Source organism: Gymnodraco acuticeps, unplaced genomic scaffold, assembly GCF_902827175.1.
Source record: "Gymnodraco acuticeps unplaced genomic scaffold, fGymAcu1.1, whole genome shotgun sequence".
Classification (NCBI taxonomy): Eukaryota; Metazoa; Chordata; class Actinopteri; order Perciformes; family Bathydraconidae; genus Gymnodraco; species Gymnodraco acuticeps.
The window spans coordinates 2,529,130-2,543,982 of NW_022990021.1; the positions used below are offsets into that span (position 1 = coordinate 2,529,130).

A 14,853-nucleotide genomic window follows, 5' to 3' on the forward strand; every position below is an offset into this window, starting at 1 on the left:
CACCTGTGCAATAATCATGCTGTCTAATCAGCATCTTGATATGCCACACATGTGAGGTGGGATGGATTATCTCGGCAAAGGAGAAGTGCTCACTATCACAGATTTTTTAAGATTTGTGAACAATAATTGAGAGAAATGGTTATTTTGTGTATATAGAAAATGTTTTAGATCTTTGAGTTCATCTCATGAAAAATGGGAGCAAAAACAAAAGTGTTGCATTTATATTTTTGTTCAGTGTAGTTTGGCGTTGCCCTTATCGCAGTGTTTGCACAACCACACAGATGATTTGTGCTGCATAGCTGTTGCTGTTTTATAACAGTAGAAGTTGATTGTTAAAGAATAGATAGTGCAAACTGCATACTACTGCTGACATATTTTGGATAAGAGAGAAATTAGTATACAATTGGCAAATCCCACCAGATCAACTACAAAGTCCTCATAATGGTCTTCAACGCCTTTAACCACAGGAACGGCTAACCAGAAAACACTCACTACCTCACGCACACTCAGGTCAGCCAGCTCCATCTCCTTGCTGTTCAAAATTGGTCAGCATGGGAGACCGTGCTTTCTCCTCCCTGGGTCCACGTCTGTGGAATCAGCTTCCAGAGAACATATGGACCTCTGCATCACTCTCAGTTTTTAGGAAATGCCTCAAGACCCACCTGTTCCGCACCGCATTTGACTGACTGTCCTTAATTAAACTGTATTCATTTATTTTAAATATGTTATGCTCTTAACCTTTTTATGAACTTTACATTTGTATATTACATTGCATTTAGCTGACGCTTTTATCCAAAGCGACTTACAATAAGTGCGTTCGACCAACAAGATACAAACAAGAAAAATAAAACAGAATCAGAAAGTACATCAGGTTTCATAGAGCCAAAACATTTCAAGTGCTACTCAACTGGCTTTAGATAAGTCCTTTATTAGTATATAAGTGCTTTGTTCGTAATCGCTCAAAGTGGAGTCGAAAGAGATGAGTTTTCAATCTGCGCATATTTTATTCAATATGCTCCTTAGATATATTTTTTATTTGTTTTATTATTTTCTCCTTATAGCTTTGTGAAGCACCTTGAGATGACGTTGTTTTTAAAGTGTGCTATATAAATCAAATGTATTATTATTACATCTGCAAACATATTTAATTTACATTGTTTATTAATATTTAATTAAAATGTGGGGATTAATTACAGATTTTTAAAACAGGGGGGGAAAGGAAATCAGTGATAGGCTATTTGTATTCAGTATTTTATATGTTTTTTTAAGTATAATACCAGTAGCCAGCCTACTTCTTTCATTGATAATTTGTATTTTATCTAGCATAACCTTTATTGTAATTATATGTTTATGAGAGGATCAAATCAAAGTATTACCAAATGTAATGTATGGAAAGCAAGTTTCCTAATTGTCTTAGTATTTGATTGATAGAATATAAGATACTAACTTTTGTACATTGATTTCGAAATGTTTTTTTAAAGTAGGGGTTTCCCTTGGCGATGACGTAGACACTTAGATGTGTTACGCATTCGGGTATTATTGGTTAACACCGACGCACAAGGCCTGTAGTTTGAAAGCTGTCTGGGCCCTGGCGAGTTGTACCGTTAGCCACATTGCGAACAAAGTTACAATATATTGAAATCAATTCAAAGAATTGTAGAACCTTTTTGCCCGGAAACACATTAACACATTTTGGACCGTGCGGTAGTAAGAGGGAGCTACAACCCGGAGGGATATGTGAAAGCAGGCGTGCTTTTACTCTTGTATTGCATCTTGACTGAGTTGAATTGAACTCAACGCAAGGAGAAAAGAAAGCGAGCTGGCTAACGTGCTAGCGGCTAGTTAGCTAGCAGCGGCTATCCAGCCAACTCGCGTGCTATTCACTTCCTTGTTGCACATTGGAGTGTGATGGAAGGCGAGAAGAAGTTTGTGAGAAGGAGATTGAGTTTTTTTTAACTTAAACTTTAACACTACCTGGTAAATGGATATACATGCTTGCACGATCTGCAACATTACAGAAGAACTGGATTTTAAAGAAAGAGATGATTTGGGCCTGTGCTTTGACCATGAAATGGAATGCCACTGTCGAGTTGGACACAGTTAGCTGTTGGAGGCTAGCTGGCTAAACCGACTGCCATTAGCTAGCAAATCTTGGATATTTACGTTTATGGTTGAGTACTGACTGACTCTATAACTAAACACCATATGTGGATTGTATGTGACGGAATCTACAGGCACCAAGTGTAATGGATTAACTACCGTCAGGGGTAACTCACTTTGTATTGAACCTCAAACTAGCTAGCTGTGTAATGCTAATGTTAAGCTTGTGATTTAGCTAACGTTAGCTAGCTGTCGTAATTGTGAATTGGCTGTAACGTTAGCCAACTAGCCTGTGACATAGCTAGCCCAATGTTTTTTTCCACGACACAACAAGAAACATAGGAAAAGTATATAATATAAAGATAATTCTCAACTTAGGCATAGTGTTTTATTGAGGATAAATGCCTAATTCAGAGGTGCTTCGGGAGGGTCGGGGACGGAGCCCCTCTGCTCAGAAAAATGCTAACCGACAGGACAGGCGTAGCAAGCCGGGGAGCGGTGCTGCTCAGCGAGACAGACACCGAGAGAAGAGGCGGTCATCGGCTTCTAGGAAAAAGAAACGCAGACAGGCCAAGGGAAAAGACTTGTTGCATGCCGGTACAACAGGAGACCCTTATAATGACCGAAAGGGGACTTTTGATAAAGACGCTGAACTTCGGACATTAGTAGAGTATGACGACGTTAGCTCTCAGTCAGAGCGTTTCTCTGGGAGCCCCTCTCCCAAACTCGACCCCCGTGCTGACAGGCTCTCAGTAGACCGACTCAGCGATGTTGACTTTGGTGAGTTTAATGGACCAGGAACCACAGACCGAAGTCACCCTAGAGACCGGGAGGCAGTGGGCATAAGCAAGGACGAACCGACAAGGGGACCATCAGAGAGGGGCAAGCAAGAGAAGGAGCCAGGCAGGAAAAAGGACCGCCAGAGCCGCGAGAGAGACTCCTCAAAAGCTAAAAGTGGAGCTAGTCTCAGTGGCTCTAAAAATCACAGAGACACCACAAGGAGCAGTGACAGAAATGGTAAGAGAACATCCACATCTCAGGCCACACAATCTGCAGATAAAAGGGATTCAAAAGGGCACCGAAGTAAAACAAGATCTGATAAAGAGCCTCCATCTGCATACCGAGAGGCTCCACAATCCTACAGAGATGACCGCGAAGACCTCAGGACATACAGGAGAAGTCCTGGTGTAAAAACAGAAAGTCCCTATGGGACATCCCTTCCATATAACTACCAGTCTCCTGGTGGTTATAACCAGCAAATATCTAGAAAAAGTCCAACTTATGGGAGCAAAAAACTCTCTCCAAGTTCCACGTATTATAGCCGGGATGCAGATGGGTATGGTGCGCCAAAGTCACCCACTGCATACTCCAGCAACAAAAGGAAGCGATCCCCAGTGAGCCCGGCAAACTGGCGTAGATCCCCGAGTTATGGCCGACACAGTCCGTATGAACAAGGAGAGTTTGGTTCAAGTCCTTATGGAAACCGCAGGAGATCTCGAAGTCCATACAGGAAGTCCCCGAGCCCAAGTTCAGATGTCAGGTGAGTTGTTATAAAGCATAATGTGTGTTTCATATATTGGCTGTTGTGTTTTTTTGAGGTCAGGGTGGTAAGGAGGAGTCAGACATTGATTTTCCACAAAGGGCTTCTAGATTTTTTTTGTAATAGTTTATCATAATGGTTCAACCCAAACCTAGGTAAACATGTATCTTTACTTTGGTGGTGTCACGATTCCTTTTAATTGAAAGTCCTGCATGTGATCCACTAGATTGCTCAACTAAAAAAATATTCCCATCTAACAATGTGTCCAAATCATGTTTTTTTTTCAGGCGATCTGCTCGATCACGTAGCAGAAGTCCATATTCGTCCACCAGGCCTTCACGTTCTCGCAGCCGTCACCGCCACTCTCGCTCCCGCAGCCGCCCCTCCAGCCTCTCCCCGAGCACGCTCACCTTTAAAACCAGTCTTGCTGCTGAGCTCAGTAAGCAGAAAAAGGTTAAAGCTGCAGAAGCGGCTGCCAAGGCCAAGAACTCCAGCAACACCTCTACTCCAACCAAGGGTCCCTCATCTGCTCATCAACCCAGCCCTAAGATAAATCACACATCCAGAAAGGGCCGCCCTCCCTCTCCACCACCACCACCGCCGGAGAAAGGTCCCAGAACTCCCCCAATGAGCCATCCCCAGTCCCCCTCTGACAGGTCAGCCAAGAGGCCCACTGAGCCCCAGCCCAGCAGAGATGGAAAGGGGAAAGATGACTCTGTACATCGGGACAAAAGGAAAGCACCAGCATCTGCACAGAGCAAAGACAAGGAACGAGCCGCTGCTTCACTCATCTCCACTCTGTCGTCCCTGCCCCAAACAGTTCTAGATCACATGGCTAAAGGAGAAAGGTATGCCCGTGTGGTTGTGACACATAATTGTCATGCACCTCTATACATTTAATTGTGAAGCCTTACTTACACTCTCCCTGTGTTTGTATCTCTTTCTTCCCCCCATTATCAGCTTGAAGGACAGCTTGATCGCAGGGAAGAAAAAGTCAGAGAGGAAGGCCCGTCAGCTGCTAACCGACTTGCCCCTCCCTCCTGAACTTCCCGGGGGCAAGTCTTCCCCGCGCAGCCCAGCCGATGACAAAAAGTCCCAGACACCTCGCCGAAGACCTAAGTATGTTGCGGTGCATTCAGTGATATTTCTAATTTTCTTCTGCTGTATATTAACTTGGCTAACAATGAAATGTTTTCTTGTAATTTCCAGAATCTGTGGCCCAAGACACGGTGAAATTAAGGAAACTGAGATAGATTGGGGCAAACGCTGCGTGGACAAGTTTGAGATCATTGGAATCACAGGGGAAGGCACCTACGGTCAGGTGTACAAGGCTAAAGACAAAGACACTGGTGAGTGTATAGAAGATAGAGGTTCATTTATAATATCAATATTGTAAACATGAATCCGTTAACTATGGGCCTCGTTCCCTGACCTTCCTGAAATTCCTTTCTTGAAAACTGCATAGTGGTGACATGTTTGTGCAATATCATTTGTAAATGCAGTTTTTGCCATTTCACAGTTGGATGTCAAATACAACAATCACATTTGTTTATTTATTATTTCTAGTGCTTATAATAATTTCAAGTAGTTCACAAACATGGTCCTAAAATAAAAACACACTAAATAGAGTAATAGCATCTTGTGCATATTTCTTATGTTATTTTATATGGATATTTAGTATCGCTATACAATATGACTTGGAAAGTTTTCTTAACATTTGGAATCCAGTGCCTCTTTAGACTTGGATTTAGTTTCTGTATGCACGGCCCTGCAGTGTGACACCCTTATTATAGGGATTGTCAGGGCGTTTACCTATACTCATTAGGACAAACTTGCACGCTCTTTCAATATTGATGACAATGAAATGCATCCTTTTAAGAGCATGAAAGAGGTGAAAACTTTTCTCAAGAACACATTTAAGAAAAAACATTGGAGGATAGCGGTGAATAAGGGCCTTTGTTTTCTTGTTTTGAATATTCTGTTGGAAATGCAAATAGTCATAGATAAAAACCTGTGTACGGTGTAGTGTTGCACGGTGTACCGATACTTGAAAGGTACCGCGATACCCTGCCGTTAAAAACATTACGTTTCCTCCGTTTCATTAGTATCGGTACTTTAAGAATGACGGGGGAAAGTACTCCGGTGAGAAAGCGCCGTTTTAATAAGAGCTGTGTGTGTTCAGCGCTCTGCTTCCACTCCCTGCACTGCAGCCGTGCCTGCAGTCCCTCCCCTCTCTCGTGCACGCGCTAGCTGCCAGAGCATGTGAGAAAACGAGAAGCAAGGCTGCAAGTGGGAGTGCAACTGCCGCTGCGCCTCGGCTTGTTGACAAAAAAGACGCCTGAAGCGAAAAACAAAAAAGTTGTTTATAGATGATGCTTAATTGTATTTAATACAAATTCTAGTCATTTATTTAATTTATTGTTCTCATTGTTTAAAAGTTTGTGTTATGGTTCTGGTGTGAAATAAAGCACAATAATTACATTTAAGACTGTTTCCCCTTTTTTAAGAAAAGTATCGAAAAAGAATCGGAATCGCAATTCTTGACTTGGTATCGGTACCAACATGTTGGTATCGTGACAACACTAGTACGGTTAGACCAGCTCATGGTGTTATCTTCTTACGCTGCACTTTCGTGTGATTCACAGCTGAGATGGTGGCTTTGAAGAAAGTTCGGCTGGACAATGAAAAGGAGGGCTTCCCAATCACGGCCATCAGGGAGATCAAGATTTTGCGGCAACTCAACCACAAGAGCATCATAAACATGAAGGAGATCGTCACGGACAAGGAAGACGCTCTAGATTTCAAGAATGACAAAGGTATCTGATCCTGTCACACGACATTGATTTGTTTTATACCTCTTTTTTGAAATCTTAATCTTTATTCTCTTATCTCAGGTGCTTTCTATCTTGTATTTGAGTACATGGACCATGACCTGATGGGTTTGCTGGAGTCTGGCCTGGTCCATTTCAACGAGAGCCACATCAAGTCTTTCATGCGACAGCTGCTGGAGGGCCTCGATTACTGCCACAAGAAGAACTTTCTGCACCGAGACATCAAATGCTCCAATATCCTGCTCAATAACAAGTCAGTCCTTTGTGTCCTTTTTACACTGACACAGAATATCTATTTCATCGTTTTTTTATTACAAACTCACATGTTTTTCTGAACTGCATTTCATTTGTGTTTTGTTTTTTTCTCTTCAGAGGTCAAATCAAACTCGCTGACTTTGGACTTGCTCGGCTCTATAACTCTGAAGAGAGGTGAGTCCTATGTTTTAGATGTCTTGGCGTCACAATTATTTATCAATCTTGCTTCTTAATGCTAACAACTTGTGTGTTGTTCTTATCTTCAGTCGTCCATACACCAATAAAGTGATTACACTATGGTACCGTCCCCCAGAGCTTCTTCTGGGAGAAGAGAGGTACACGCCAGCTATCGATGTGTGGAGCTGCGGGTAAGAGCACGACTGATATTGACTGAAGTGTTGTGGTTTTAACTTCTGTCTGGGTAGTTTATATCTGTCATAATGATTAATTGTATCTCCTTTTGTCTCTCACAGATGCATTCTTGGGGAACTTTTCACAAAGAAACCAATTTTCCAGGCCAATCAGGAGCTTGCCCAGTTAGAGCTCATCAGGTACTTGTAGACTAAATCAAGTTAAATGTCAATGTTTCACATCTGGGTTCGGTGGTAAACTCTTGCCTGGTTTCCACAGTGCTTCACCCAGTTGAGAAGATCAGAACAGGAAGAGAAAGTTACAAAAAAGTTTCCACTGATTGACCTTAAACCTACGCAAACACAGATGTGTTTTCATTAACTGCTGTTGTTTTGTTACGACTACCCCTCTTAGAGGAAAGGTGAGGTAGTGATTAATCTAGTGGCGGCAACTCGCCTCTGCTGGGGAAACTTTAAAAGTTTGTACATATCCTTATTGTTGTGAGCTATGCACAACATAGACTGGAATACTACTGTAAGGTTCATGTTTAATCTGTTGTCTTATTTAATTGTATCACTTTACAATGTCACACATTACAGAGAAACTATGTTCTAATACATTTAAAAGTGATTTAAAGCAACACGTCATGCCAGTTGTCTTGGTGGTTTTATGAATTGAATCTGAGTCAAGATTGCAAACGATGTCCACACTTTGCTGTTCTTTTCAACCAACTGCATGTCTGTCTTTTTCAGCCGAATATGTGGCAGTCCTTGCCCTGCTGTGTGGCCAGATGTAATAAAGCTCCCCTTCTTCAACACCATGAAACCAAAGAAGCAGTACAGGAGACGGTTACGAGAGGAGTATGCTTTGTAAGTGAATGCACATGGCGTCTAATTGGAAATATAAGGATTGGGGAGTGCATTATATTGAAATATTTTCTTTCTATTGTGATCCAGCATCCCTCCCTCTGCCCTGGACCTGTTTGACCACATGTTAAATTTGGACCCCGGCAAACGCTGTACAGCTGAACAAGCGCTGGGCAGCGAGTTCCTGAAGGACGTGGACCCCGACAAGATGCCCCCGCCTGAGTATGTCAAGCTTTCTGTTGCACTAACATGCTTATTATACAGTTTAATATGGAGATTACAATGTTCACTGTTTCCGTCTCTCCAGTCTTCCGCTGTGGCAGGACTGTCACGAGCTGTGGAGTAAGAAACGCCGGCGTCAGAAGCAGGCGCCGGAGGAAGCGGTCGTCCCGAAGGCCCCCCGTAAGGAGCTGGGCCACGACGACAGCCGCAGCAACACTCCGCAGGGCTTCCCCGCTCCTGGGGGCGCTAAAGCTCCAAATGCAGCTGCTTCGGCACTGCTAGGTGAGTTAACTGCTGTTAGCTACAAATAGCTTTTGAATGTGCCTGTATGAAAGGTGCTGTGTTATTGGACTTTCATGTTATCATACACAATGCATCCAAAACAAGTACAACTTTACTTAATACATATAAATATAGATATGTCTTAAAATTCACAAAGACCTGTCTGTTATTTAACCCCTTCACTTCCATCTGTGTGTCGATATCTTCTCAATGTTGTTTGTCCTTGGAGGACCGGTGCAAAGACAAGACACTGAACCAAGCTTTGTTTTTTTTATAAAGTGGCTGGCCCTTCTACGAAACTGTTTAACTGTGTAGCATTCTTCACACCTATGACTCAGATTTACATTGTGCTCGTGATGAGTCAGCGTGGTCTGGAGTCCGACTGGTCCAACTTGTTTTTGAACCTTGATTTTTCTAATATTACTAAGGTTAACAGGAATGCTCTGTCCTCTTACAGACCCAAAGGGCCCGACCTCTCAGTTAACCCAGGAGCAGCTGGCGGTCCTCCTGAACTTCCTGGGCCAGTCCAAGAGTTCAGTGAACACGGCGCAGTTTGTGCAGTCCATGGGCACGAAGGTCAACCAGGAAACATTACAGCAGCTCTCCAAAGCCCTCGCTCCCACGGACCCCGCCGAGCCACCTCCACCTCAACCTACGCCTGTGAAGCCCCCCCAGCCCACAGCTCCTGCAGGCATGCCCCGGACGCCCCCTATGCCCAAACCTCCTTCACCCCCCATGTCGGCACCGACGGGGATTCCAGACGGAGAGGCAGCAGCGGCCACACAGACGGCCATGACGATGCTGCTGGCTCAGCTCCTTCAGGCTCAGCAGACCCAGAGGCAGGAAGTGAGTGATGGAGGAGAAGGAGCGGAGAGCACTAACCCAGCAGGAGCAGCGCCAGGGGGGCATCCTCCTCCAGAAGTCAAACACCCCCCAGAGCCAAGCCCAGTCTCTCCAGGTAACCCAGTCTATTATTTTCAGAGAGAAATATCTCTTTCTAGTTGTTTTTTGAACCACGTGTCAATGAGAGAATTGATATTGACTTTAATGAACATGGTTTTACCGGAACACTTTTTCTGTGCTAAGAAACAAAGAACATTTTAATGAATAATTATAAGAAATGCATTCCAATACCTAATATACATGTTTCTGTCTCTCAGTGTCTGAAGTAGGCAGTGTGTCCATCCTGCCCCCAGACCAGAGGCCCCCGGAGCCCCCAGAGCCCCCCCCACACGCTGACCTGGACTACCGGCAGCCTCCACCTGAACCCAAGACCGGCCACGCCCCACCCATCGCGTCTGCACGCGGAAGTGATGGAGGGAGACCCCCGGAGCCAGACTACCCACCCCTCCCTACCGCAGAGGGGCCCGGATACGGCGGAGACTACCACCACCCCCCTCCTCGTCCCTTCACCCCTGCAGGCTTCGGGGACGGTTACATGGGCCACATGCTAGGCGGAGGCCTGCCCCCCCACGCTCTGAGGGAGGTGTTCAGCGGACCTGCTGCCGGCTCCTCGTCTGCTGCCCCCACCCACCCCGACCCCTTCCCTCCACCCACGGGACCTAGTAGCATGGTGTTCAGTGGGGACCAGGACCATCGCTTTAAGTACAATCACAGCCCCTTACCTGTGGAGGGGCAGCCCAACCCCAGCTCTATCCACATGTACAACCACGCCATGGCTAGAAAGGACGGTGTAGCTCCTCCCCTACCCATCCCAGCTCCAGGACAAGTCTGGGGATCCCCTTCCCACGTGGGGGCCCCGCCACTACCCCTCGGCTTCGGCCCACACGTGAACTCAACGGCAACAATCAGAGGACGAGGCCTGCCCTTCTGAGAGACTGAAAATGGGAAATGGGCAGTTTTGTGACAAAAGGCTGCAGGACTCAGTTTGAGCGGGAAGCCTGTCAGGCAGAGCGGAGGGATCTGGAGACTCACACTCAGTTTTTAATGACTTCAGTCTGTGTAAGGCATTGTGTTCCTCCTCCGTCTGGAACATTGCAGCCGAATTACACTGCAGGAGTTTTTCTCGCTCATACCATTTTCCTATTTTTTTGTAATCTATTCTGCTGTCTTTTAAATTAAACTTTTAACTTTTTTTGAGTGTACATTTATCAGGCTGGGTACATTTTAAACCATAGCCTTCCTGTAATTGCTCCAGGGGCAGACTAGTATTAATGTTTTGCACTACTGACTAAAGTAGGCGGAAACTATTTTAGCTACGAAATGGATGGTGTGCTTTATCTGCACAATTAGGAGTATGACCAGTAATGTAGTGTCCTCTTTTTATGACGGCCATGATTATGTTGGAACAATGATGGCTCAGCTGATGCGAGGGTTTGTTAGTGCCAGACACACTGTTAGGACTTGGATCTGATTTCATGGAGAAAGGCTCTTTTCACTTTAAATTCCACATGCCTTTTTGCTAATATATGTTGTAAAACCATGAGAAAAAGAAAAAAAACAAGTAACCCAAGTTCCAAAACAATTTTTTCTTTTTTTTTGTACTAAATAATTTTGTCCCCCTCCCTCATCCTTTGGCAAATGTTTATTAAAAAAAATGCCAGCAACAAATCATTGTCTGCTTTTCTACAAGGGTTTTAATTATATCCTAAATAACCATGGTTGATGTGGTGATGTAACCACTGGATGGCAGTGTCATATCAAATAGAACCACCCACATTTACCTGTAGTGTTATTCACTGCAAAAGATACATATAGGCATTTACAATAAGTGCTGTTGCTACAGGTAAATGCTTGAAACCAGTATAGATCTTATTATGATCTATCTTACATGCTCCTTGAGAAAATCAGTAAAACGCAAACCGACATATCTTTCATGTATTTGTAGGATGAAACCCTGTATTTAAGAAACTGGCAGGTAAGCACTGCTGCTGAGTTTTTATCAAGGGAGACATGTCTAAGGAGATAGCAGCACGCATCACGACTGTCAGGAAGAAATACAATGTTCCAAAAGCTGATAGCTCCCAGTGGACTCAATCTTCAAGCACTTTAAACTCATTCTTTGAACTCGATGGAAAACAGTTTCTCAGATCACAAGCCAGTCCTCCTCCATGCTCCCTCTAAACGCCTGCTTTGATATTCATTTTTGTGGATGTCAGTAGAGCGCTAGGCTTTTTCACCTTTATCAAGAGGTGCTGCTTTCAAAAAGAATCTGCTTCATTTTGAACTGTTCCCATGCACGTTCAAATACAATTTACTTTTACAATGTTTTGTTATAAAGCAATATTAGTCGTACAACTTATATGAAGCATTACATTTGGGATAAATCTTGTATCCTCCTGAGATGTAAATCGAGGTGGAACTTTGAATAATGTATATAATTTCACACACAACGCAATAAAAAATACAATACATGGTTCCTAAAAAATATATACTTTACAGATGGAATTTAAATTCCTATCAGGTACAATTAAATCACGATTTAAAATCTCCACATACACACACTATTACATTGCACTCTGAACATATACACTAGAATGCATTAATATTGCCATTTAAGGCTGCCTAACGGACCTTAAATGCTATAACTGACTACACAGGGCAGTGGATTAAAAATAAAACTCAATTTACAAACCATGCAGAAGCTACTAATAGATAGCTTCTGAGGCATCACCCACTGGATAATACTCTCCATGCAGCTAAATAAAGAGACACATCTATCATTTGCTTTACACATCACCGCCACATCGGAATTTGCCACACGCCACATCGCTGGTGATGAAAAAGTGATTATCTCAGAGGGGTTCTGTTCTGCAAAGCTAATTCGGAACGTAGATGGCGGCTAGTCTGTGATTAATATGCCGTGGATGATGGATTGCTGAAAATTCCCGCCAGCTTCAGCAGAGACTGGCAGCATCATATTTTGTGTGTGATTGATTGAAACAACAGTTGGTACATTCTGGATAGATGATGAGAAGAAGAGGCAGGGAGTGAGACAGGAAATATATGTTAGTCATGGCTTTTCATTGCAGCAACACTCTTCACATTTTGGTAAATGTTCATTTGAATAAGAAAACATTCAGCTGTGACACTGACAAAAATAAACAAAAAAAGACCACAGGCTTCATTTTGTACTCATAACAAACAATAGTTATATTTGCCATGCTTTCTGTTTGGTCTTGTGTTGCCCCCTAATGTTGGTCACAAGTCTCATACAAATTAAATTCTATAATTTGAAAATAAGACCAGCAAATGTCACCAAACCCCAATCCTCAAGCTTAAACACTCACATGACTTCCTATCACAATAAAGGATATTTTCATGAATCACCAACGACAAATTCAGGGGATTAAACTGACAGTATTTAAAATCTTAACACCTTTGTAAAAAACACTTATATATATATATATATATATATTAAACATAAACATTACATGCTGCCCCTTGATATCACTATGGGATTATTTGTCCTTGACTAAGACATTCTGTATTTCCATGCTGTCTCATCAACACTTTACTTGTATAACCCTGTGTATCATAATGCATTACAATCAAGAAGACATAACCATCTTGTGTTGTCCATTTATAGAACTCAACTGTTAATGTTTTAAAAGTACTTAATATCAATTCCCTTATTTAAAAGAGTTGGCTTTTTGAGGTTTGGTGCCTCAGTTGGACTTCAATATCATAGTGACTTTTCTATGAAGGTAGATATGGTGCAAAATGCGAGAGCATGTAAAACCTGATGTGAGCACTTGCAGAAAAAAATCTGAGCTTGTGTGCATACATTTACACTTGTATAACATATCCACGTAACTGTGAACCAAATGTACACTTGTATAACATATCCACGTAATTGTGAACCAAATGTACACTTGTATAAAATATCCACGTAACTGTGAACCACATTTGAAGTCACAGAAAAAAAAAAAGTGTTGTAGCTTGTAGAAAAAAATGAACTTAGTGATGAAATGTTCACTTGCAGAAAAATACATCTTTTTTAAATATATTTTCCATTACAACTGCAACTTGGTTATTACAACCTGTCAAATCAGTCATTACAACTTGACGAATCTACTCTGTGGCAGTATAAATCGACGAATCTGCGGTCTTGACTTTTGCTACACTTCTTGCGATAAATGTGTCGCAAAAGTAATTTTCACCTGTAGATGTGGGGGGAGGGAGGGGGGTTGGAGCGAAAGGGCGGAGCTATCAGAACGACGAGGCTTGGGTCAGTCCTTTATATACAGTCTATGGGTCAGTCACACAGTCACAGCCACAGTCAGGTTGAACCGGATGACTGCGGGGGGGGGGGGCTAACGGTTCGTCTAGCTACCATTCCGCTGACATGGCGCGTCAATTAACGGTACATTTTGCCCATTACTTTGAATATTATTATTGTGATTGAGGAATACATCTGCTTTGAAGACCATCGTTTTATATCGTGCAGTTTAGCGGCAAAATAACGTCAGTTAGCCAGCTAACGCTAGCTTTGTTGAGTTTATGCTAGCTAAACAAGTAGTGGTTGTAGTCTACAGCAGTAATTAATATATTATAGCCTACTGCTTTGGCACTAACGTTTGATAACCGTTTATGAAAAATAAAACCAATTGAACTGTACTGAAATAATGACAAGTTTTATAATTGTCTTGGGCTCCTGCTGTGTTTTTAAAGCCTTTGTAAATTATCCATGCTATTTTCTATTTAGAACGTTCTAAATAGAAAATAGCATGGATAATTTACAAAGCACACACAAAAACAAATATGTATGTATGTTGTTGTCTGTTCTCAGGAGAGACCAAGCAAAAAACCAAGGCCGGAGTCATCGTCATCCACAGATATAAGGATCTTCAGAAGGTATGTATCTGTTTTATACTAAGTCCATAGTGCAGTGACCTAAATGTACCTAAACTGTGCAATACATACCTGGCTGCTAAATCCTCAAAACACGTATATAAAAAAAGTATATTTATTTAGAACTAACTTTCCACCACTGGCTTTTAAACCTAACCTTCTTTTTTTTTTAAATGGTGTGCTTTTTGATAGGCCCAAGAGGTGAACAAATATAGTTACCAGAGGACGTTGGAGGAAAGGGTTGCTGCACTGGAGAGGGAGAATTATTCCCTCAGGAATGCTTTGAGCATCATTGAAGGTATGTTGATTTAACAGTAATATATTTTTTAGCCACAGTAGCAGCATGAAGCTGTTTTGCAATTTACAGAATGTTTGTCTCCCAGTCAGTTAGCTAGCTAGTCCACCACTTCAGTCTGGACTCAAATGTATCAACATTTTTATTTTTTCATTGAATCGTTTATTGGAATAGGGACAATGCACATTAATGAACACTTAAGACAAATAATGCTTCAAGTGTAAATATGCCGGATTTTTAGCTTTGAGCTAATTTCCATCCGTAGTCCCTGACATACAACATATAAGAACATGACAT

The 14,853-nt window shown here is 42.5% G+C and overlaps 1 protein-coding gene across 1 annotated transcript; it reads left to right on the top strand.

Moving 5' to 3' along the window:
- Positions 1 to 1,532: 1,532 nt before the first annotated feature.
- cdk13 (cyclin-dependent kinase 13) lies at positions 1,533 to 11,018 on the top strand. The gene is made up of 14 exons (XM_034214128.1): positions 1,533 to 3,640; positions 3,928 to 4,488; positions 4,601 to 4,759; positions 4,850 to 4,989; positions 6,286 to 6,456; positions 6,535 to 6,724; positions 6,844 to 6,900; positions 6,993 to 7,094; positions 7,200 to 7,277; positions 7,830 to 7,946; positions 8,034 to 8,165; positions 8,251 to 8,447; positions 8,905 to 9,405; positions 9,608 to 11,018. Exons 1-14 carry the CDS (start codon positions 2,502 to 2,504, stop codon positions 10,279 to 10,281), a joined length of 4,218 nt encoding a protein of 1,405 aa, XP_034070019.1. The 5' UTR covers positions 1,533 to 2,501; the 3' UTR covers positions 10,282 to 11,018.
- The last annotated feature ends 3,835 nt before the right edge of the window (positions 11,019 to 14,853 follow it).

Coding starts and splice junctions, on each gene's coding strand:
- cdk13 (XM_034214128.1), top strand. CDS start 2,502: ATGCCTAATTCAGAGGTGCTTCGGGAGGGTCGGGGACGGAGCCCCTCT. Junction 6,457..6,534: donor AGATTTCAAGAATGACAAAG/GTATCTGATCCT, acceptor CTCTTATCTCAG/GTGCTTTCTATCTTGTATTT. Junction 9,406..9,607: donor GCCAAGCCCAGTCTCTCCAG/GTAACCCAGTCT, acceptor TCTGTCTCTCAG/TGTCTGAAGTAGGCAGTGTG.